A 25,755-nucleotide genomic window follows, 5' to 3' on the forward strand; every position below is an offset into this window, starting at 1 on the left:
ATAGGTCAAACAGGATTAGGAATAATGAAACCAAACTATTGTTAGTTTAGGTCTTTAGATAGGTCAAACAGGATTAGGAATAATGAAAACAAACTACTGTTAGTTTAGGTCTTTAGACAGTTCAAACAGGATTAGGAATAATGAAACCAAACTATTGTTAGTTAGGTCTTTAGATAGGTCAAGCAGTATTAGGAATAATGAAACCAAACTATTGTTAGTTTAGGTCTTTAGATAGGTCAAACAGTATTAGGAATAATGAAACCAAACTATTGTTAGTTAGGTCTTTAGATAGGTCAAACAGGATTAGGAATAATGAAACCAAACTATTGTTAGTTAGGTCTTTAGATAGGTCAAACAGGATTAGGAATAATGAAACCAAACTATTGTTAGTTAGGTCTTTAGATAGGTCAAACAGTATTAGGAATAATGAAACCAAACTATTGTTAGTTTAGGTCTTTAGATAGGTCAAACAGGATTAGGAATAATGAAATCAAACTATTGTTAGTTAAGGTCTTTAGATAGGTCAAACAGGATTAGGAATAATGAAACCAAACTATTGTTAGTTTAGGTCTTTAGATAGGTCAAACAGGATTAGGAATAATGAAACCAAACTATTGTTAGTTTAGGTCTTTAGATAGGTCTAGCAGTATTAGGAATAATGAAACCAAACTATTGTTAGTTTAGGTCTTTAGATAGGTCAAGCAGTATGAGGAATAATGAAACTAGTGTTAGTTTAGGTCTTTAGATCAGTCAAACAGTATTAGGAATAATGAAACCAAACTATTGTTAGTTTAGGTCTTTAGATAGGTCAAACAGGATTAGGAATAATGAAACCAAACTATTGTTAGTTTAGGTCTTTACATAGGTCAAGCAGTATGAGGAATAATGAAACTAGTGTTAGTTTAGGTCTTTAGATCAGTCAAACAGTATTAGGAATAATGAAACCAAACTATTGTTAGTTTAGGTCTTTAGGTAGGTCAAACAGGATTAGGAATAATGAAACCAAACTATTGTTAGTTAGGTCTTTAGATAGGTCAATCAGTATTAGGAATAATGAAACCAAACTATTGATAGTTTAGGTCTATAGATAGGTCAAACAGGATTAGGAATAATGAAACCAAACTATTGTTAGTTTAGGTCTTTAGAGAGGTCAAGCAGTATTAGGAAAATTGAAACCAAACTGTTGTTAGTTTAGGTCTTTAGATAGGTCAAACAGGATTAGGATTAATGAAACCAAACTATTGTTAGTTTAGGTCTTTAGATAGGTCAAACAGGATTAGGAATAATGAAACCAAACTATTGTTAGTTAGGTCTTTAGATAGGTCAAACAGGATTAGGAATAATGAAACCAAACTATTGTTAGTTAGGTCTTTAGATAGGTCAAACAGGAATAGGAATAATGAAACCAAACTATTGTTAGTTAGGTCTTTAGATAGGTCAAACAGTATTAGGAATAATAAAACCAAACTATTGTTAGTTTAGGTCTTTAGATAGGTCAAACAGTATTAGGAATAATGAAATCAAACTATTGTTAGTTAAGGTCTTTAGATAGGTCAAACAGGATTAGGAATAATGAAACCAAACTATTGTTAGTTTAGGTCTTTAGATAGGTCAAACAGGATTAGGAATAATGAAACCAAACTATTGTTAGTTTAGGTCTTTAGATAGGTCTAGCAGTATTAGGAATAATGAAACCAAACTATTGTTAGTTTAGGTCTTTAGATAGGTCAAGCAGAATGAGGAATAATGAAACTAGTGTTAGTTTAGGTCTTTAGATCAGTCAAACAGTATTAGAAATAATGAAACCAAACTATTGTTAGTTTAGGTCTTTAGACAGGTCAAACAGGATTAGGAATAATGAAACCAAACTATTGTTAGTTAGGTCTTTAGATAGGTCAAGCAGGATTAGGACTAATGAAACCAAACTATTGTTAGTTTAGGTCTTTAGATAGGTCAAACAGGATTAGGAATAATGAAACCAAACTATTGTTAGTTAGGTCTTTAGATAGGTCAAACAGGATTAGGAATAATGAAACCAAACTATTGTTAGTTAGGTCTTTAGATAGGTCAAACAGGATTAGGAATAATGAAACCAAACTATTGTTAGTTAGGTCTTTAGATAGGTCAAACAGTATTAGGAAGAATGAAACCAAACTATTGTTAGTTTAGGTCTTTAGATAGGTGAAGCAGTATTAGGAATAATGAAACTAGTGTTAGTTTAGGTCTTTAGATAGGTCAAACAGTATTAGGAATAATGAAACCAAACTATTTTTAGTTTAGGTCTTTAGATAGGTCAAACAGGATTAGGAATAATGAAACCAAACTACTGTTAGTTTAGGTCTTTAGACAGGTCAAACAGGATTAGGAATAATGAAACCAAACCATTGTTACTTAGGTCTTTAGATAGGTCAAGCAGGATTAGGAATAATGAAACCAAACTATTGTTAGTTTAGGTCTTTAGATAGGTCAAACAGGATTAGGAATAATGAAACCAAACTATTGTTAGTTAGGTCTTTAGATAGGTCAAACAGGATTAGGAATAATGAAACCAAACTATTGTTAGTTAGGTCTTTAGATAGGTCAAACAGGATTAGGAATAATGAAACCAAACTATTGTTAGTTAGGTCTTTAGATAGGTCAAACAGTATTAGGAATAATGAAACCAAACTATTGTTAGTTAAGGTCTTTAGATAGGTCAAACAGGATTAGGAATAATGAAACCAAACTATTGTTAGTTTAGGTCTTTAGATAGGTCAAACAGGATTAGGAATAATGAAACCAAACTATTGTTAGTTTAGGTCTTTAGATAGGTCAAGCAGTATTAGGAATAATGAAACCAAACTATTGTTAGTTTAGGTCTTTAGATAGGTTATGCAGTATTAGGAATAATGAAACTAGTGTTAGTTTAGGTCTTTAGATAGGTCAAACAGGATTAGGAATAATGAAACCAAACTACTGTTAGTTTACGTCTTTAGCCAGGTCAAACAGGATTAGGAATAATGAAACCAAACTAATGTTAGTTTAGGTCTTTAGATAGGTCAAGCAGTATTAGGAATAATGAAACCAAACTATTGTTAGTTAGGTCTTTAGATAGGTCAAGCAGTATTAGGAATAATGAAACCAAACTATTGTTAGTTAGGTCTTTAGATAGGTCAAGCAGTATTAGGAATAATGAAACCAAACTATTGTTAGTTTAGGTCTTTAGATAGGTCAAACAGTATTAGGAATAATGAAACTGAACTATTGTTAGTTTAGGTCTTCAGATAGGTCAGACAGGATTAGGAATAATGAAACCAAACTATTCTTAGTTAGGTCTTTAGATAGGTCAAGCAGTATTAGGAATAATGAAACCAAACTATTGTTAGTTTAGGTCTTTAGATAGGTCAAGCAGTATTAGGAATAATGAAACCAAACTATTGTTAGTTTAGGTCTTTAGATAGGTCAGAAAGGATTAGGAATAATGAAACCAAACTATTGTTAGTTTAGGTCTTTAGATAGGTCAAGCAGTATTAGGAATAATGAAACCAAACTATTCTTAGTTAGGTCTTTAGATAGGTCAAACAGTATTAGGAATAATGAAACCGAACTATTGTTAGTTTAGGTCTTCAGATAGGTCAGACAGGATTAGGAATAATGAAACCAAACTATTCTTAGTTAGGTCTTTAGATAGGTCAAACAGGATTAGGAATAATGAAACCAAACTATTGTTAGTTTAGGTCTTTAGATGGGTCAAGCAGTATTAGAAATAATGAAACCAAACTATTGTTAGTTTAGGTCTTTAGATAGGTCAAACAGGATTAGGAATAATGAAACCAAACTATTGTTAGTTTAGGTCTTTAGATAGGTCAAACAGGATTAGGAATAATGAAACCAAACTATTGTTAATTAGGTCTTTAGATATGTCAAGCAGTATTAGGAATAATGAAACCAAACTATTGTTAGATTAGGTCTTTAGATAGGTCAAGCAGTATTAGGAATAATGAAACCAAACTATTGTTAGTTTAGGTCTTTAGATAGGTCAAACAGTATTAGGAATAATGAAACCAAACTATTGTTAGTTTAGGTCTTTAGATAGGTCAAGCAGTATTAGGAATAATGAAACCAAACTATTGTTAGTTAGGTCTTTAGATAGGTCAAGCAATATTAGGAATAACGAAACCAAACTATTGTTAGTTTAGGTCTTTAGATAGGTCAAGCAGGATTAGGAATAATGAAACCAAACTATTGTTAGTTTAGGTCTTCAGATAGGTCAGACAGGATTAGGAATAATGAAACCAAACTATTCTTAGTTAGGTCTTTAGATAGGTCAACCAGTATTAGGAAAAATGAAACCAAACTATTGTTAGTTTAGGTCTATAGATAGGTCAAGCAGTATTAGGAATAATGAAACCAAACTATTGTTAGTTTAGGTCTTTAGATAGGTCAAGCAGTATTAGGAATATTGAAACCAAACTATTGTTAGTTTAGGTCTTTAGATAGGTCAAACAGGATTAGGAATAATGAAACCAAACTACTGTTCGTTTAGGTCTTTAGACAGGTCAAACAGGATTAGGAATAATGAAACCAAACTATTCTTAGTTTAGGTCTTTAGATAGGTCAAGTAGTATTAGGAATAATGAAACCAAACTATTGTTAGTTTAGGTCTTTAGGTAGGTCAAACAGGATTAGGAATAATGAAACCAAACTATTGTTAGTTAGGTCTTTAGATAGGTGAATCAGTATTAGGAATAATGAAACCAAACTATTGATAGTTTAGGTCTTTAGATAGGTCAAACAGGATTAGGAATAATGAAACCAAACTATTGTTAGTTTAGGTCTTTAGATAGGTCAAGCAGTATTAGGAATATTGAAACCAAACTGTTGTTAGTTTAGGTCTTTAGATAGGTCAAACAGGATTAGGATTAATGAAACCAAACTATTGTTAGTTTAGGTCTTTAGATAGGTCAAACAGGATTAGGAATAATGAAACCAAACTATTGTTAGTTAGGTCTTTAGATATGTCAAGCAGTATTAGGAATAATGAAACCAAACTATTGTTAGTTTAGGTCTTTAGATAGGCCAAACAAGATTAGGAATAATGAAACCAAACTATTGTTAGTTAGGTCTTTAGATAGGTCAAACAGGATTAGGAATAATGAAACCAAACTATTGTTAGTTAGGTCTTTAGATAGGTCAAACAGGAATAGGAATAATGAAACCAAACTATTGTTAGTTAGGTCTTTAGATAGGTCAAACAGTATTAGGAATAATGAAACCAAACTATTGTTAGTTTAGGTCTTTAGATAGGTCAAACAGTATTAGGAATAATGAAATCAAACTATTGTTAGTTAAGGTCTTTAGATAGGTCAAACAGGATTAGGAATAATGAAACCAAACTATTGTTAGTTTAGGTCTTTAGATAGGTCAAGCAGGATTAGGAATAATGAAACCAAACTATTGTTAGTTTAGGTCTTTAGATAGGTCAAGCAGTATTAGGAATAATGAAACCAAACTATTGTTAGTTTAGGTCTTTAGATAGGTCAAGCAGGATTAGGAATAATGAAACCAAACTATTGTTAGTTAGGTCTTTAGATAGGTCAAACAGGAATAGGAATAATGAAACCAAACTATTGTTAGTTAGGTCTTTAGATAGGTCAAACAGTATTAGGAATAATGAAACCAAACTATTGTTAGTTTAGGTCTTTAGATAGGTCAAACAGTATTAGGAATAATGAAATCAAACTATTGTTAGTTAAGGTCTTTAGATAGGTCAAACAGGATTAGGAATAATGAAACCAAACTATTGTTAGTTTAGGTCTTTAGATAGGTCTAGCAGTATTAGGAATAATGAAACCAAACTATTGTTAGTTTAGGTCTTTAGATAGGTCAAGCAGTATTAGGAATAATGAAACCAAACGATTGTTAGTTTAGGTCTTTAGATAGGTCAAGCAGTATGAGGAATAATGAAAGTAGTGTTAGTTTAGGTCTTTAGATCAGTCAAACAGTATTAGGAATAATGAAACCAAACTATTGTTAGTTTAGGTCTTTAGATAGGTCAAACAGGATTAGGAATAATGAAACCAAACTGCTGTTAGTTTAGGTCTTTAGACAGGTCAAACAGGATTAGGAATAATGAAACCAAACTATTGTTAGTTAGGTCTTTAGATAGGTCAAGCAGGATTAGGAATAATGAAACCAAACTATTGTTAGTTTAGGTCTTTAGATAGGTCAAACAGGATTAGGAATAATGAAACCAAACTATTGTTAGTTAGGTCTTTAGATAGGTCAAACAGGATTAGGAATAATGAAACCAAACTATTGTTAGTTAGGTCTTTAGATAGGTCAAACAGGATTAGGAATAATGAAACCAAAGTATTGTTAGTTAGGTCTTTAGATAGGTCAAACAGTATTAGGAAGAATGAAACGAAACTATTGTTAGTTTAGGTCTTTAGATAGGTGAAGCAGTATTAGGAATAATGAAACTAGTGTTAGTTTAGGTCTTTAGATAGGTCAAACAGTATTAGGAATAATGAAACCAAATTACTGTTAGTTTAGGTCTTTAGATAGGTCAAACAGGATTCGGAATAATGAAACCAAACTATTGTTAGTTTAGGTCTTTAGATAGGTCATACAGGATTTGGAATAATGAAACCAAATTACTGTTAGTTTAGGTCTTTAGACAGGTCAAGCAGTATTAGGAATAATGAAACCAAACTATTGTTAGTTTAGGTCTTTAGATAGGTCAAACAGGATTAGGAATAATGAAACCAAACTATTGTTAGTTAGGTCTTTAGATAGGTCAAACAGGATTAGGAATAATGAAACCAAACTATTGTTAGTTAGGTCTTTAGATAGGTCAAACAGGATTAGGAATAATGAAACCAAACTATTGTTAGTTAGGTCTTTAGATAGGTCAAACAGTATTAGGAATAATGAAACCAAACTATTGTTAGTTAAGGTCTTTAGATAGGTCAAACAGGATTAGGAATAATGCAACCAAACTATTGTTAGTTTAGGTCTTTAGATAGGTCAAACAGGATTAGGAATAATGAAACCAAACTATTGTTAGTTTAGGTCTTTAGATAGGTCAAGCAGTATTAGGAATAATGAAACCAAACTATTGTTAGTTTAGGTCTTTAGATAGGTTATGCAGTATTAGGAATAATGAAACTAGTGTTAGTTTAGGTCTTTAGAGAGGTCAAACAGGATTAGGAATAATGAAACCAAACTACTGTTAGTTTACGTCTTTAGCCAGGTCAAACAGGATTAGGAATAATGAAACCAAACTAATGTTAGTTTAGGTCTTTAGATAGGTCAAGCAGTATTAGGAATAATGAAACCAAACTATTGTTAGTTAGGTCTTTAGATAGGTCAAGCAGTATTAGGAATAATGAAACCAAACTATTGTTAGTTAGGTCTTTAGATAGGTCAGACAGGATTAGGAATAATGAAACCAAACTATTGTTAGTTTAGGTCTTTAGATAGGTCAAGCAGTATTAGGAATAATGAAACCAAACTATTCTTAGTTAGGTCTTTAGATAGGTCAAACAGTATTAGGAATAATGAAACCGAACTATTGTTAGTTTAGGTCTTCAGATAGGTCAGACAGGTTTAGAAATAATGAAACCAAACTATTCTTAGTTAGGTCTTTAGATAGGTCAAGCAGTATTAGAAATAATGAAACCAAACTATTGTTAGTTTAGGTCTTTAGATAGGTCAAGCAGTATTAGAAATAATGAAACCAAACTATTGTTAGTTTAGGTCTTTAGATAGGTCAAACAGGATTAGGATTAATGAAACCAAACTATTGTTAGTTCAGGTCTTTAGATAGGTCAAACAGGATTAGGAATAATGAAACCAAACTATTGTTAATTAGGTCTTTAGATATGTCAAGCAGTATTAGGAATAATGAAACCAAACTATTGTTAGATTAGGTCTTTAGATAGGTCAAGCAGTATTAGGAATAATGAAACCAAACTATTGTTAGTTTAGGTCTTTAGATAGGTCAAACAGTATTAGGAATAATTAAACCAAACTATTGTCAGTTTAGGTCTTTAGATAGGTCAAGGAGTATTAGGAATAATGAAACCAAACTATTGTTAGTTAGGTCTTTAGATAGGTCAAGCAATATTAGGAATAACGAAACCAAACTATTGTTAGTTTAGGTCTTTAGATAGGTCAAACAGGATTAGGAACAATGAAACCAAACTATTGTTAGTTTAGGTCTTCAGATAGGTCAGACAGGATTAGGAATAATGAAACCAAACTATTCTTAGTTAGGTCTTTAGATAGGTCAAGCAGTATTAGGAATAATGAAACTAAACTATTGTTAGTTTAGGTCTTTAGATAGGTCAAGCAGTATTAGGAATAATGAAACCAAACTATTGTTAGTTTAGGTCTTTAGATAGGTCAAGCAGTATTAGGAATATTGAAACCAAACTATTGTTAGTTTAGGTCTTTAGATAGGTCAAACAGGATTAGGAATAATGAAACCAAACTACTGTTCGTTTAGGTCTTTAGACAGGTCAAACAGGATTAGGAATAATGAAACCAAACTATTCTTAGTTTAGGTCTTTAGATAGGTCAAGTAGTATTAGGAATAATGAAACCAAACTATTGTTAGTTTAGGTCTTTAGGTAGGTCAAACAGGATTAGGAATAATGAAACCAAACTATTGTTAGTTAGGTCTTTAGATAGGTCAATCAGTATTAGGAATAATGAAACCAAACTATTGATAGTTTAGGTCTTTAGATAGGTCAAACAGGATTAGGAATAATGAAACCAAACTATTGTTAGTTTAGGTCTTTAGATAGGTCAAGCAGTATTAGGAATATTGAAACCAAACTGTTGTTAGTTTAGGTCTTTAGATAGGTCAAACAGGATTAGGATTAATGAAACCAAACTATTGTTAGTTTAGGTCTTTAGATAGGTCAAACAGGATTAGGAATAACGAAACCAAACTATTGTTAGTTTAGGTCTTTAGATAGGTCAGACAGGATTAGGAATAATGAAACCAAACTATTGTTAGTTAGGTCTTTAGATAGGCCAAGCTGTATTAGGAATAATGAAACCAAACTATTGTTAGTTTAGGTCTTTAGATAGTCAGGCAGTATTAGGAATAATGAAACCAAATTATTCTTAGTTAGGTCTTTAGATAGGTCAAGTAGTATTAGGAATAATGAAACCAAACTATTGTTAGATACGTCTTTAGATAGGTCAAGCAGTATTAGGAATAATGAAACCAAACTATTATTAGCTTAGATCTTTGGATAGGTCAAGCAGTATTAGGAATAATGAAACCAAACTATTGTTAGTTTAGGTCTTTAGATAGGTCAAGCAGTATTAGGAATAATGAAACCAAACTATTGTTAGTTTAGGTCTTTAGATAGTCAGGCAGTATTAGGAATAATGAAACCAAACTATTGTTAGTTTCCAGACTCCTTTTTGGGCAGAGACAAGGGACACATTTCAAAATAGCTGAAATCCACCTTGCAAGCTGCAGCTGCCATCAGGACTGATATATTTCACTCGACATAGTACAAGAATAGCATTCACTTGCGCCTTTTTCAGACAAGGTTCCCTGTGGCTTCAACATTAAAAACGGGCTGGTTGGAGCAAAGACTTTATCTTACTGAGATATTATCATAAACCTATCATGTTTGACTTGACATCCAGTGAAAAACTGTTTGAATCAGCTCGAACCTATTACAAGTAAATTTATTGCATCCATTTACCATGTTCATTTGAATTTCTCTGCATAATAGCATTCTCATGATGTACATTTTCCTTGTCTTTTGAAACACACATATAAACTTGTTATAATTAATGTTATAAATGTTTATAGGTCAGGTTATTCCAGTAATTTTTAATGTAAAAGGAATCTCCAACATATGAATTAGAAATAATACATTATCATGGTCTCAGAAGAATTAGTTGGCTTGTAAATTTTAATGATTTATGATCTGGAACATTTTTATATCAATCATGAGGTAAACACGTCTTTATTCTGAATGCTTTGCAATTTTTAAGAGTGATATTTTCAACTAATTTGGAGTTTTTCTACTACTAGCAAACATTATGATGCTACAGGACTTGTGATTTTCATAAATATATTTTTCTTGGCTAACTGCTGAATCTATTTAAGTGATGGGGGGTTAGAAATTAAGTGCAACTTGAAAGTACTACAAACTACAAAGAAAGAAAGAATGTCAGTGCCAAAATTGATTGTTAAAGAATACACATCACAAACACTAGCATTTTCTAACCAACTTACCGACATCGACTGGACCATACAGACTGAAATCTAAATTTAAAAAAAAAATAAACTTCAATGGATCTATACTGTAAATATATCATTTCTTTTCTGTACTCTGATGAGGTAAACAAAGAACTCCTAACATTAATCAATACAGTTAAGTCTGGCTATAAAGGACAGTCAAGGGAGAGGACAGCATAATATACTGAATAGCTTGGTGTCTTCTACGGAAGGAATATAATGAAACATTTACATGTATATTTTGGTATGAGCATATATGTAAGATTCCATTATAAAAACTTTAAATCAAATATCAAGATTTACTGTTTAGAAAACTGGCATTTGTGAAGAATATTTACATCTTATATTCTAAGTCCAAAAACATACTGCAAGAAACAGAGATAACAAGATTTTTGAATTAGCTTCTGTGGTGGACATACTGGACATCAGACTGACACCATTTCAATTAGAACAAATTAGACATCATTAGAAGTGTCTTGGTGAAAACCCCATCTCAATATGACAATCCCCTACCTGGCACAAGGCTTAACCATACTATTTAGGAAATGAAAAAATATAAACCAGAACACAATTCACCTATATTATGATGGTTGATCTAAAAGCGATGTAATTCACCGATATTATGAATATAACTTGCCCATATTGTGATGGTTGATTTAAAAAATAGAATATAAAACACCCGTATTGCAATGGTTGATAATTAATAGCTAATCAGCAAACTAAAAGTAATAAAAAAATAAAATTGCAAAACCATTAAAAACAAACCCTAGGTAAATTTTCAAATACAGAATCTTCGACATATAGGAATACTACTAATACAGAAAAGAAAGTAATATAAAATTATGATGATACAAATGTGATACCTGACAGAATGAATGAAGAAAGCATTTATTTAGATGGTTCTTCAACAAATGAAATTTGTTACAATAAATATGTTTTAAAAAATGAATGTTTAGGTTCCTTAGTTACCAGTACCATGAATGGCAGATCATATGCCCCCCAATCCACCCCATGTTGACTGGTCCTCTACATAGGCACCAGTACAGTATGGTCGACTCCAGAGATGTTTTACCAATGGGTCTCAGTGACATTCTCCTTTGGTCAAAGTATGGGGTCTTGAACTAAATATATTGTGCAGAAACCATTTTTTTTTCTTATTAGACTTACCGTCTTTATGACCTATGACCTTTAGATCCCAGAAGCTAAAGTTTCTTTCTAACCCTAAGTACAAGTCATTGACAAAGTTTGCGCATGTAATTTTCAGAAGCAAATATTTTTTCTGCTAAACGCATATTTCTCAGGGATGCAATGACCCTGACCTTTCACCTTTTAACACCCCAAACAATAGCCCTCGTACATGCCATATGTGCAAGCCTTCCACAAACTTTGGTCAAGATATGAGGTATAAAAGTAAAATTATTATGCAAAAATTCATTTTTCTTCTTTCAGTCACTATGATCATGACCTTTGACCTTCTGATAAACATCTTTCCTACCCTAAGTACAAGTCATCCATAAAGTTTAGTCCAGGCCTGCAATGCACAGCTAATGTTATTGTGTGGAAACCATATTTCTTCAGTCACAATAAGCTTGACCTTTAACCTTTTGAACACAAAATGAATAGACTTCTTTACCTCAAGTGCAAACACTCCACAAAGTCTGCCACTATTCACTGTGCAAATCTTATTAAATGACTAAAAAAATGTGCAGCCAAGTGATGGTCAGATTGACATCATCATAATATGCTCTACCTTATGGCACAAATATATTTTTTAAAAATTGCAATTAATCAACTTATCATACTGACCATCATTTTATCATTAATGAAGATTATAATCATCAAATATATCATCTCACAACTCGACTAACATAATTTAGCAAGAGACTAACATAATTTAATAAGACTTAAATAACCTAAAAAGTGTATGATAATAACTGCATTTAATACATTTTTACATTCAACTTGAACAAAAACAATATTCATTGCAAGAACTATGTTTGGACTATCCCCCAAAAACGAAAACTAAGCTTTAATTAAATATAAGTACACAATAAACATGCTGCAGTCATAGAAATAGAAAAAACAACTGATCAGTGTTAAACATAATACATGTATGTTATTTAATTAAATGATAATAAGCAATCATCTGTTATGGGCAAGAGATATTAATTACACAGAATAACCTACCCCCAGTCTCTGTAGGACACCGCTGTAAATCAAAATGACCTCCTGCTGTTTTCGTCCAGGTCACTTGCCCATAGTACTCCTTTGGGCAAAATGAGGAGGTCTCATTGACTAAAATATAACAATTATCCAATAAATATCTTCAATTTAATGTGCATATGGAAAAAGATTTCAATCACATATTAGTATAATTATCTAGGTTTTTTCCAACATTCTCTCAACAAGTAAAACAGCATCATTAAGACCATTTTGCATGGAATACAATTCTTCTTTGTTTAGATATAATCTGATAAAATGTTATTAATTAACTATATAATAACAATAAGTTTCAAAATGGTATGCTCCTGACCAAATAGGTGAAATGTGGATAAATTTAACAATTTCCATAATAATCCTCCTTTTCAGCTAACTGTTCATTCATTATCACTTGTGTAAATAATATGTATGAATAAGTGCAATGTGTGTGTGTACACATGTATGTATGTATGTATATATATATATATATATATATATATATATATATATATATATATATATATATATTGTTACGAGTCTAAGTCTTATAAAAAGTAACAGAAAAGAAAGAAGACTGTACAAGCTTTGTAAAATTAAACAAATAACTTATTTCCCTAGAATATTAAGTGGAAAATGAGAAACAAAGAAGTTACAGTTTTATGAATCAAATCCAAAAAATAATCCAAGAATTAAAAATTGAAGTCCTTGTAATATAAAATCCTGAATAAAACTGAGTTCGAATCCCAATGAAATCCAAAATGGAAGACAATGATGTCTGTTGTAACCTGCGAAGTGCTGTTATGTCGACAGTTTCTTGGTGAATCACTGAAATATTATTCCAGCTTTTAATTCCGCATAAATTTCAGTGAATGTCTTTGTCCAAGACTTGTGTAGGAGGACTTATGTATTTCCAGGGAAAAGAATCACTTGAAATTCAATAAAATTTCATGAAAATAAAAAAATAAGCCAAAACTGGTCACAACATAAATTACCCGTAACTTGACTTTTCAAGTGTTAAGGCATGACTGACTAAATTCTTATCTTAACATGAGGTATAAGACTAACTAAAATGCAAAACAGATGCCTGGATAGGGATCAAGAGTTCATCTTTCCAGTAGGAATAGATGTTTGTTACATGATAATTATCATGTTGTTCAGGTAAGGCCTTGACTTAATTTAATGATTCTGAATCAAGGACAGAAACTAGATACAGTGTTTCTTTTATTAGTGTTTATGAATGAAATTTAAAAAAGTCAGATCAAACAGAATTGAACTTATTCTGAATAAAAATCAAGTCCAGTAAACAATATTACATTACAATAATGTGTAATGAAATAAATAAAATTAAAACTAAGAGATAAACAACTAATTCAAATTACATATACATAGCAATATATACACATACACACACACACACACACATATATATATACATACATGCATACATACTGTATATGGTGATGGAAAGACAAGAAGGTATTTGAAAGTTAACAATACCTCCTACAGCATATATATGTGATGACACGTTGACTGATCCAGCTTCATTCGTCACCCTACATGTATAAACTGTATGTCCAATAGGGTTTGGTATCACAAATCGGACACCAGTCGGGTATAAATCTTCTGCATATTCAGGCCGACTTAAGGGCTCCACCAGCGTTCCATTCTTGAACCATTCATAGGTGAATTTTCCCCAGCTGTCGTCTGGTGATAAGCACTTGATACTGATTGGCTGACCTTGTGGAATACTCGCTGACATTGGATCAAGCTCAACTAATGGTAGTGTTATGATCTCTACGTTGATAGAACCATACTGATACTCTCCAAAATCAACCACTTCACAAGTAAATCGACCTGTAACAAGGTTATCATTTTACTAGAGAAACTGCTGTAATATTTGTGCTTAAATTAAACTCAACCTCTCACATGTGAGGCCTTTTGAAAGGAGGTAACTTTGATACTTTAACCTCATACATGAGAGGCCTTCTGAAAGGGAGTAATTTTGACACACTGACAATTGAGACCTTCCCCAAGAGGGCTAGCCCATGATCCCTGAATTTATTATAAGTTTTTGCTTTATTTCCACTAAAAATAAAATCATAAAGTCCCTCAAATATCCCTAAAATATATCACATTTTATCTACCTCATGGTGACAACTGCCATAAATCTTCCTTTTTTCTTTGAAAAATAAATTCTGTCTCCTCTAATTCTCTGGAACAAGCATCTGTAAAGGCATTCCAAAATACAGCGTGCAATGCCATATAAATTCAATGCAATTGTATGAAAATTAAATTATGTATGGTAAATACTGCATGTAATCTTGATTGTCTGAAATAGAATATATATTTTTATTCAACATCTAGCCATGTGGTAACATTTAGCACTTAAATACATGTAATTTAAATTTGACAAACAATAAAGTGAAAGTTTTCATATGCCAAAAATACTGGAAATCCATTTTTAGTTTTTCTGAAATAAATATAAGAAATAAACAGTGAACATTGAATTATAAATCAAATGAAAATAAAATGTAAAGCGTGAATACAACAAAAGTCAGTGCACAGCTTGGTGTGTTCAAGTCTCTGAGTCATAACTATATACCATTTTTTAAAATTCTGTAACTTTCAAAACAGTCTTTAAAGGATAGGAGGACTGTTACATATCATATTGTTTTTAAACGACGAACAAAATGAAATCTGAGAACTTTTGGCCAAACGAAAACAGCCATATTCGTTTAATTAAAGACAAGTAACAATATGTTATTGGACTTAGCCATTCCTCACTACCATCACTCTTCAAACAACTGAAATGGTGCACAATAGAATTTCAAAAACTTGATCACTTGATTGTATTTGGATATACTTCAATAAGGAAAGGGCATTAAAATACAACTAAAGCAATCCGAATCTGTTCCACAGATTTAATATAGGCACCCAGCTTTGACAGATATACTTAAAAATTTGGCCTCTAGTTTTAATCTGACAATGTCAAAACATCACCTATTCAGCACCAACACTTCAATCCATTCCTATCATCTGGGTTGACATCGCATATTGTAGGACTACAATTTAAATTTATTGCTTAAAAAAAATGATGGCCAGTGGTCCTGCTGGGCTTCTGAAAACAAAATTTGTTAGTCTTGGTAATGCGGACTACCAATTTATCCACCCTTGTCTTATGCACAAATATAGAGACACATACAATCTATAGAATGGGTCTGTCATCGTTAACAAGAAAATTCTGTACATCATTTAAAGGGTAATTTGCTATAATAAAGAACTAAACTGAATATCAAAGTTTCACAGAATTTCAAGACTCAGTTCTTAATAAATGTTTTTGTCATAATGTCTTATTAATACTTGAAAACCAAATTCATTCAAGTTTACAAACATCATAAAGGCACTGCTCCATCTTGGAATGCTTAATAATAAACTGCTATGAATATTTAATTTGCTTTGTTTGTTTGTTAGTTTTATTTTATTTCATTACATCCAATTTCAATGTAACACTGAATGTTGCACTTGACCTTGTTCAAAGCTAATTGTGACCTGAGGTCAAGTAGAGAACTAAATACTCTTGCAATTGTGAGGACTTGGTCATTCGTGCTTCAAGTATGAGCAGAATCTTGTATGTTTTGTTCCAGTATTTCTTTTTATTTCAGGGTGGATTCTTTTTCTTTAAATTACTGAATTCAAGTGATTTTTTTCTCTGAAAATACAAAAATGCTCTGATAAAATTCTTGGATAAAGACATTCACTGGAATTTATACTGAATTCAAACCTGGAATTATATTACTGTGATTCAACAAAAGAATGTTGACACATCAACACTCTATAAGTAATAACAGACACATTAGCACCTTCAGTTTTTTATTTCTTTGGGACTTGTACCGAGTTTTATTCAGGACTTTAAACAACTAGGAACTGTGTCTGATCTGATTCTTGGATTATTTTGGGATTTAGTTCGCAATACTGTAAGTTCTTTTTCTCATTTTCACTTTGTATTCAAGGGAAATAAATAATATTTGTTAAATTTTACAAAGTTTGTTATCTTTCACTCTTTTCTGTTACTTATTTTAAGACTTGTAACACACATAGACTACAACTGTCTCTTTATGCATTCACTATATTTTGACCATTGAGGTAGACAATACATTCGCAACAGTTATATTTGAATAATTCATTCTTGATCTTGAAAGAATAATTTCTTAATTTAAGCAAAAGCAAAAAGCATGTGTTTAATAAATATTATTGTTTAAAAAATATGAAATATCTCATAATATCTTCATCAACTGATTGGATTTTGAAATATGACCACATAAGTATAACTGTTGACATAGGCAAAAGTAGGACTGTTAACAACTAAGAAGGGATGAGATGGTAATTATAGGTTACTGCATTTGTAAGGGAAAATATAAACAATTTTTTTGGACGGAATACTGTAGACCTTGGGAGTATAATATATCCATCCGACAAAATGAGATCATATTTTCCTATACAAATGCAGTAACCTTTTTATTATATGCTCATTTTCTTATTCTACCTAAGACTTAATTATATAAACAAAAGACACTACAAGAAACAAAGTAATTGAATGTATGCTGTATTCCAAACTAAATACACAAGCTCAGATTCATCATTACACAACAACATCATTAATGCACACATAACTCTGCAAAGATAAATTTGAACTTGTCGCACGCATGACATAAGTTTCGAAAGAAAATGGCATTTTTGTCTACTTAAAATTGAAATTTTGAGTCATATTGTGAATGAATGCACAATACAACAAGTTTTCCATTAAATCTAGAATGAATAGATTTTGGTATTTTTGTTGATTCAATGAAATTTCGTGATTCATCTGTGCAAATTGTACATGAAATACACTGGATTGAAGCAGCGCAGGAGAAGCGTGTTGACATCTGCAAGTGTGTTTGTTCTGTCATTGACTACTTAAAGTCATAATGTGGGAAAAATATGAAGTCTTTCAATTGCATTTATCATTAGGATGCTAATGAATTTAATGTTTATTTCATTTTGAGTGCAGTAAGGAGGATGTAATTGCACTTGGAATATAGTCCAAATTACAGTACAATTTCAAAATGTGCAATCAAGCTTGAGAACTCATGACATGGCTCATGTAATTCGGATTTGCAGAACTAAGAAAGTACATTTTGAGGAAATTCAGGATGTAAAACTGTAAGTATATTTTTTGCCATTCTTATTAGCAGCTAAAGAATACAAGTTTATGCCTTGTCACTTGCATGTTATTTGTAAGGACCCTGTCTGGCGTCTACTGTATAGCTAGTCTAAATCCGAAGCATAGTACCAAAAAGGTTAACATGGAATGTGCCAAAGCAGCTGGTATGTGGCAGTCCAAGAACATCTGCTTTAGTTCATTCAGAAAGAAATTTCATCAACCAAAATGTAAAGTGCCTACTATGTGAGAGTACATGATTGGTTTACAAATCAAAAGTGCTGGCATCTGCATCCATTGTTTGTTTACAATAGAAAGTAGTTCCTTTATGCACATGAATGCAATATGAAGGTGTGCAATATCGTAAAATACTGAACGATTCAGACAATGTAAAGTTAACAGAGAAAAAAGTGAGCATATAATAATAAATGATACAATCTGAATGTGTTACTATCCCAACATGAGTGCAGAACCCTTGCTTGTGTAAGTAGACAATTTCAAATAAATCTATTTCTGTCAGTTACCTTACTCAGAATAGCCTCATTCAGATTTCAATAGAAAGCAGTTCCCTTATGCACATGAATGCAATATGAAGGTGTGCAATATCATAATCTATTTCTGTCAGTTACCTTACTCAGAATAGCTTCATTCAGATTTCAATGCCTAAATATAGTTTTGGTTTTTCTGCTCATTTTACAAGAATACAGATGCAAAAGAAACTTTGAACAAAGCCTGAATTCTGAATCAATAAAGTTCAAGCAGGCATTCGAGTGCAACTTAGAAAATATTATCATTTTGTCAAAGTATGAAAATTTTGCTATCTAAGTAAACTCAGGCATTCAAGATGTGACTTAGGAAGTAAGTACAATCTCCCCAAACTTAACGTGACTAATATTACTAATTTGACCAACATGACTAATGTGACCAATATGACTAATGTGTGTGTGATTTAGATGTTTAAAGTAGCTTTAAAAATTTTCCAGTCATATTGCTAAGATGTCTGCAGTGTGACAGTTTATAATGATGTCTAGCACTGGGGCATCATGCCACAGACATGTAGCATGATGTCTCACCCAGTCACATTATCCTGACACCAGGCTGACCAGTCCTAACACTAACCTCTTAATGCTGAGCGCCTAGCGAGGCAGCTGTTAGTACCACTTTTATAAGTCTTTGGTATGACTTGGCCGTGGTTTGAACCCATGAACTCCTGCATCTGGGGCAGATGATCTAACCACTATGGCCATCGGAGCAGTTGACCAATGTGACTAATAGACTATATGACTAATGTGACTAATAGACTATATGACTAATGCAACTAATATGACTAACGACTAATGCAACAAATATAATTTCACATCTATGATGACTATGCAATTTGAAAATATTCTGAAAATCAGCAGCAAAGCCTGGAAATCACCTCCTCCTGTACTTATGCAAAAGTAACATTTATTGATGTACAACTTAGAAAAAAAAGAATTCATAAGATTTAAAAAGGTAACCTTTGTCATATGGGCTGACACTATCAATATTGAGGACAGATAACTGTGTTTCCTGGACATTATCAGGAACATGTGTTTCCCAAATGCTCCTCTGGGTCAGGTTGGTTACAACAGGATGGCTATCCTTGTACCAATTGAATTCAATGTTCTTGGATCCCTTTGCTGCACATACTAGTGTCAAAAGCTTCCCCTGCACAGCAGGTTTTCCGTCGTAATTTGAAACTTCTATCAGTTGCAACTCTGTAAGAAAAATAACGTGTGCCTATAATACAAGTATTAACTAATGCATTGCTATCAGAGAATTAATGCCTAGAAGCACATACAAAATAAAACCTAGCCGGCACTTTAAATAAAACTGGATAGACCAATGCTTGGTGGTTGTCCAAATTTATAGTGGATACCATCCCTCCCATTGGTGATTGTCTAGATCTATAGTGGATACCATCCCTCCTATGTTCATGGGCTGACCATTTAAGTTTTGGACAAGGCTGCCTGGAATTTATTTTTCGACCCAGTATATATTTTTTAACCTCAAGATAATACAAAAATTCATCAAACATGATGGATCTAATTAGTTCTTCATCCACGTAAAAGCTATTTGGGGGCCAGAATTCAAAATATGAATTTAATATTTAAAAAAAACAAGCCCACCTATCACCCAAAAATAAAATGGCTGGTCCCTAAGCGAATTGCCCTAAACAATACTCCACCAGTTAAATAGGAAGAAATGGTCCTATTTTGAATTCATGGAAATTTTCTTTGCTCTTTCCAACATTAGTCCCTTTGAGGGCAGTGCTTAAAGAAATTTTTTTCTCAGACAACAGGCCCAGGGCTGGTGACTTAAAAAAAATCAAACCTTGAATCAAATTCCACAAGCCCTGAATGAAATTTCATGTGTTTGAAAGGGAACAATTTTTTACTATTATTTGTCACACAATGTTGCAAATGCTGTACTTTAAATATGAATTTAATTTTTTAAAAATCCTTTTAATTTGACTTATGTATTTATCCAGATCTCAAAATATTTCACATAAGGCAATGAACCTCCAGATCCTGAGGTCAACCATTGGCCAATTACTTTATTTAGGTCTTCCTTACTCATTGGGTCAACATTAAATTTTCAAATTAGGTGCCATTGTCAAATACTGAATGTCAACTGAGCACTGTTTCCATTCATGACAAGTGGACATCATTAGAAGTGTTTTGGTAAACACCAGATTTCATAATCATCATCCATTTAGGGCAAGGAATGACAGCTAAATATTGAAGACTGTTGTTGTGGCTGCCCTAATGGATGTACAACAAGCTGGCACCATTTCATTTAGCACCAACTAGACATCATGAGAAGACTTTTAGTGAAAACCAAGTTCGATATAGCCACACATTTAGGAGGAGAAGAGATAACAATATTTTCAAGATAGCCACCATTGTGGCCATGCTGAATATTACCGAGTCATTTTCATGAAGAACCAACTAGACACCATAAGAACCTTTCTGCAGAAAACCACATATCAGAAAAACCATCCATTTACAAAGAGTAGTGAAAAGAAGATTTTCAAGATAAACACATAATGGATGTCACATCTGCCCATTTTAATTTGGGATTAACAAAGCATTAAATAAGGTGACAACTCCTGATGATCTGAGCATTTAGAAAAAGAAGTTGTGATAAGATTTTAAGCATTCCACAAAATAGTCATCATGGCTGCCCTATTGTACTACTGGCACCATTTTCATTTAGGACTAACCAGACATCATACAAAGTCCTCTGGTGAAAACACTATATCAATTTGACTTTTCATTCTTCAGAAGTAGTGATAACAAGAGATTTTCAAGATAACCACTTAGGCAGCAGAAATCAGATCATCAACATTTTCTGGTATAAAGGTTTTAATGGATTTTGGTTGGGTTAAAGACTCAGCATCAAACAATAAATACTTTGATTCCCTTTTCACAGAATCTGCATCAATGTGGATAAAGACATTATTTTCCAACTTTGCAGCCAAATATAATCTCCCCTTTATGGTAGCAGATCTTTTATCAGATCAAATCAAAATAATATTCCCAAACTCTGTGATGGCATAGTAGTTCTTTCAGTTAACATGCTTTTATAGAATGAGGTTTCCGCATGATGCATGTCATTGTTCCTACTGTAACAGACTTTAAAATTAGCTTCACATGAAGAGCAGAATGCGTATTCATATCCCTTTGAATATGACTGCAACCACTGAATTTCCATTTCCAAATATTACTGAATTTCATATAATATTTTGGTTGCTTGGACTTTGGTGTTTTGGCATTGGCAAGCTTATACATCTCTATAAACATTATAGTCAAACATACAAGTTTATGTCACTTGTGCCTTAAGGCAATCCAACAGAATCAATTAACATCTAGCTTAGGTAATCCAACAGAATCAATTAACATCTTTAATCCTGTCTGAATTACTTAGTATAGACTCTAATCCATCATAACATTAGGCACTGAAGTTGAAAATACCCTGTACCTATAATATTTACTGTTTTATGCTGATTGGGCAAATGTCAGGAATTTCATCTTAATTTATGCAAGCTCCATTAATATCAGATAATTCAGTAATAAATAAATATTATGAACAAGAGTGAAATTATATATTCGTGACAAATGTTAAATAATTAAACCATAAGTGGATGGATAATGGTGGAACACTCAATAAAACCAAAGTAAAACTTCTATATTCTATGCATTTTCATTGTTTTCGTTTACTTTTCACAATATTTTATGCCCCAATTTTATTTGTCATTAAGCCTGTTTGTGTTATTTTTAAATGCAGATTGTAGTTTCAATTACTTTATGATATTATAACATAAATAATCTTATATGTAAACACCCACATCTGTCTTTCTGTGTGTCAGAGGTGCCAAACAAGAGGTCACAAGTTGGAAACTCACAGCGACAGGCATCCAAAATTTCTTTTTACTTTTTATGTATTCTTATGTTCAAATTTTCTCTTAAACTCACTTATTCCAATTTTTATTAATTTTCTTTAACTTTTTTTCATTTCCATCCTAGGATGGGCTATTAACATAGTATCCCTATATTTAGATTTTGTTTAATTAGACTCATCATGTGAACAGGCTTACATAAGTAGGTACTGAATGAGACAAAGAAAACAGTGACACATACAATGAAAAACTCCTGTAGGGAACTTTTGTCTATTTCATTCTCATCAATTTTGCAATATTTACTTCAAACATTTAAAATGATCTGTTCTAGAACTAGTGATGCCAATGAAGAAAGAAGGAAATAGTCTGTTACAAGAATAGGTTGCTGATGAGAAGATTTACAGTAATTTAATTCACAATAATACTGGAGTCTTGCCAACAACTCTGTAGGTTGTATTCTTTATTCACACAAGTTGCTAATTTATAAATAATTCATCGTACATTCTACAGCTTGATTATTTAGTTTCAGCCATCTTTATGGTGTTTAGAAAACAGCTGAAAATACAACTTGTGATTTCATGATTCTTTGATCAAGGAGTTGAAAAAAGTGAAATTTCAAATAATATACATAACAGTTACATATCAAAATCTAAACCTGGATTAATTTTGAAAAATATAACTTCTCAAATTATCAGAATACCCAAACATGCTTCAATGAAGTACAAGAAAAACAAAATGAATGAATTGATTGTGCCAAAAAATTAATGGAGGATTAGAGATAGAAACATACCAAAAGTATGACCAAAACTAGTTGTCTCAACATCCTACTAGACATACTAAAAATAGGCTCTATCCCAATTTTAATCAATAACCTTGAAATGCCAGACACATATATTACACCAATTTTATAAAATGTTTCTGTCAAAGAAAACAAAAGTATCAAAATAAAAACAGAAATGGACGATACAAGAATATACTAATATTAATAAAGTCACATCATGTCTTTCCTGAAACTTTCATCATTTACATGGAACAAAACTCTTCCAAACAAAAGTCCCCCACTGACACTCTATTGTATGAAACCAATTTCCAGGAATCCATATAACACAATTTCTTCCAAGAAATGTTTAAGCCATATTTGATATTCTTGTGCAATAAAAAGATTTTTAAACTGGGATGCTCTGGTGACCATAAATATACCACTCTTGAAAAAATGGGGTCAGCTTTTAATTTTACAGAAGAAAAAAAGGCATGATTATTGTGACACGATGTTTTCTTCAGGAACAAGGTTCAGGTCACATCTTTTGTGGAATAGGGATTTAACTCTACAATTATCACTACAAAATATTTAGCTACCACTCCAGTGGCCTAGTGGTTATAGCATCTGCCTTGGATGCAGGAGGTCATGGGTTTGAACCCCAACTGAATCATACCAAAGACTTATAAAAATGGTACCAACAGCTGCCTTGCTAGGCACTCAGCATTAAGAGATTAGTTGTAGGACTGGTCACGCTGGTGTCAGGATAATGTGACTGAGTGGGACATCATGCTACATGTCTGCAGCATGATGCCCCAGTGCTAGACATCACTATAATCTGCCACACTGCAGACATTATCGCAATATGACCGCAAAAGTGTTAAAGCTACATTAAAAATCCAAAATACACAGACACACACATAAAATATTTAGAGTTTACAATACCTGGACTTTTCTCATATTTTGGCATTTTCTGATTTAAAAGGAATGGCCCAACTTTTCTCAATAACAGGAGAGAATTCAGTGCTGTGGATATATTACCAAGATCAGAAACCAAGCAGTAGAAGTAGAATTCCAGCACTGCTTCTGTGGAAGAGTTCCTGAAGGAGGAAAAAACAATTCTGATGATATCATTGTGTTAAAAGATAAGCCCAACAAAATTTCAAATATAATTGGTGAATTCAAAAACAGTGTTCATACCATAATTCCCAAAAGTATATAATAATTGTCTGGGTGGGACATACCAAACAGTATATTATAATAGTGTTTAACTTAATACTGAACAGTATAAATTAGTGTCTGTCTTAATAATGAGCAGTATAAATTACAGTGTATCTTAATATTGATCAGTATAAATTACAGTGTCTATCTTAATACTGAACAGCATAAATTACAGTGTCTATCTTAATACTGAACAGTATAAATTACAGTATATCTTAACACTGAACAGTATATAATAACAGTGTCCATCTTAATATCCAACATTATATAATAACAGTGTCTATCTTAATAATGAACAGTATAAATTAGTGTCCATCTCAATATTGCACAGTATATATTAAGTGTTAATACTGAACAGTATATAATAACAGTGTCTATGTTAATATTGAACAGTATATAATAGCAGTGTCAATCTGATGCTGAACAGTTCATAATAAAAGTGTAGAGGTTAAAAACATCACATAGCTATTTATGATGAAATTTTTAATTCATAACTGTAACTGATGCTTATAACAGGATTTCACATGAAATATGAAATCAAAAATACTGTTCATACATGTACTTAATGGTTTGCACAAGAAATAAAACCTTGCATAGTGTCATTACAAAAGTCTGACTACATCCATTCTTATTACAAGAGTCCCTTTCTGAGACTAATGCTCTACTGGCTGAAAGGAACTTCCAAAAGTTCAAGATAAGACCATTTCCTCCTTATAATTCTTGAGTGCTGAAACCATCTATGACGTTCTTCAGCAAAAAAGTATATTTTAAAAATAGGGCTATATTGGAAATCAGGTTGGCACCATTTTCATATAGGACCAACTTGATATCATAAGTCTTTTTGTGGAAGCCTCATATTGATATTCCTTTCAATGTTTGAAGAAGTAATAATAAAAAGATTTTTAAGATGGCTGCTAAGGTGGCCATATTGGAATCACATTGGCACCATTTTCATTTAGGACTAACTAGGCATTATAAGAGTCTTTTGGTGAAAGCCCAACATCAATACAATCTGCCATCTAGATGTAGCAATGGACATTGTGTATTGTGGATAGTCATATTCAAAATCAGATCAGCACAATTTGAATTTATGATCAACTGGACATATCATAAAGATGTCTATCAGCGATAACCCCACGATTATTTGACAATTCATTTAGTGTATCGATAAGAATGGCTTGCTCCATTTTCACTTAGGATCAACTAGACATTGTTAGAAGTAATTTAGTAAAAAGCAAACATTGATAAGACAATCCATTCAGGAGTTGTTTGTTGTCATTTTGTAGGTTAAACACCATTTTTCAGCACATGATAAACTATACATGGCGGCCAGTATATCTGGTACAGAAAGAACGTGGGAGAAAAAACCATGAAGAACCACCAACTCATTAGATGCCACTGGCAAGCTTTCTCACATATCCACATTGACTGAGCCTTAGAGTCAAGACCACATTGACAGAGGTGTCAGACTCAAGACCACATTGACAGAGGTATTAGACTCAAGACCACATTGACAGAGGTATTAGACTCAAGACCACATTGACAGAGGTATTAGACTCAAGACCACATTGACAAGTATTGTGTCAGTGATCAGTAAAGGCAAGTGCCTTAGATCACTCAGCTGCCCAGGGCCCACTTCAGGAGGAGTAGTAACAGCAAGATTTCTAAGGTGGTCATTGTGGTAGCCATATTGGATGTGC

General features: G+C 32.3%; 1 protein-coding gene across 5 annotated transcripts in view; it reads right to left on the reverse strand.

Moving 5' to 3' along the window:
- The window catches only part of LOC149807336 (uncharacterized), a 295,678-nt gene that overhangs the window by 72,172 nt on the left and 197,751 nt on the right, over positions 1–25,755 (reverse strand). For all 5 annotated transcript variants that reach the window (XM_089965473.1, XM_089965490.1, XM_089965468.1 and 2 more), the window contains 5 exons: positions 23,780–23,934; positions 19,154–19,393; positions 13,952–14,308; positions 12,443–12,550; positions 10,253–10,282 (listed from right to left, as the gene is read on the reverse strand). In XM_089965473.1, the coding sequence (XP_089821599.1) occupies positions 10,253–10,282; positions 12,443–12,550; positions 13,952–14,308; positions 19,154–19,393; positions 23,780–23,934 (890 nt within the window). The remainder of the gene's footprint in view (positions 1–10,252; positions 10,283–12,442; positions 12,551–13,951; positions 14,309–19,153; positions 19,394–23,779; positions 23,935–25,755) is intronic.

This window comes from Sinohyriopsis cumingii, chromosome 1, assembly GCF_028554795.1.
Source record: "Sinohyriopsis cumingii isolate HCF-2022 chromosome 1, ASM2855479v2, whole genome shotgun sequence".
NCBI classification, from domain to species: domain Eukaryota; kingdom Metazoa; phylum Mollusca; class Bivalvia; order Unionida; family Unionidae; genus Sinohyriopsis; species Sinohyriopsis cumingii.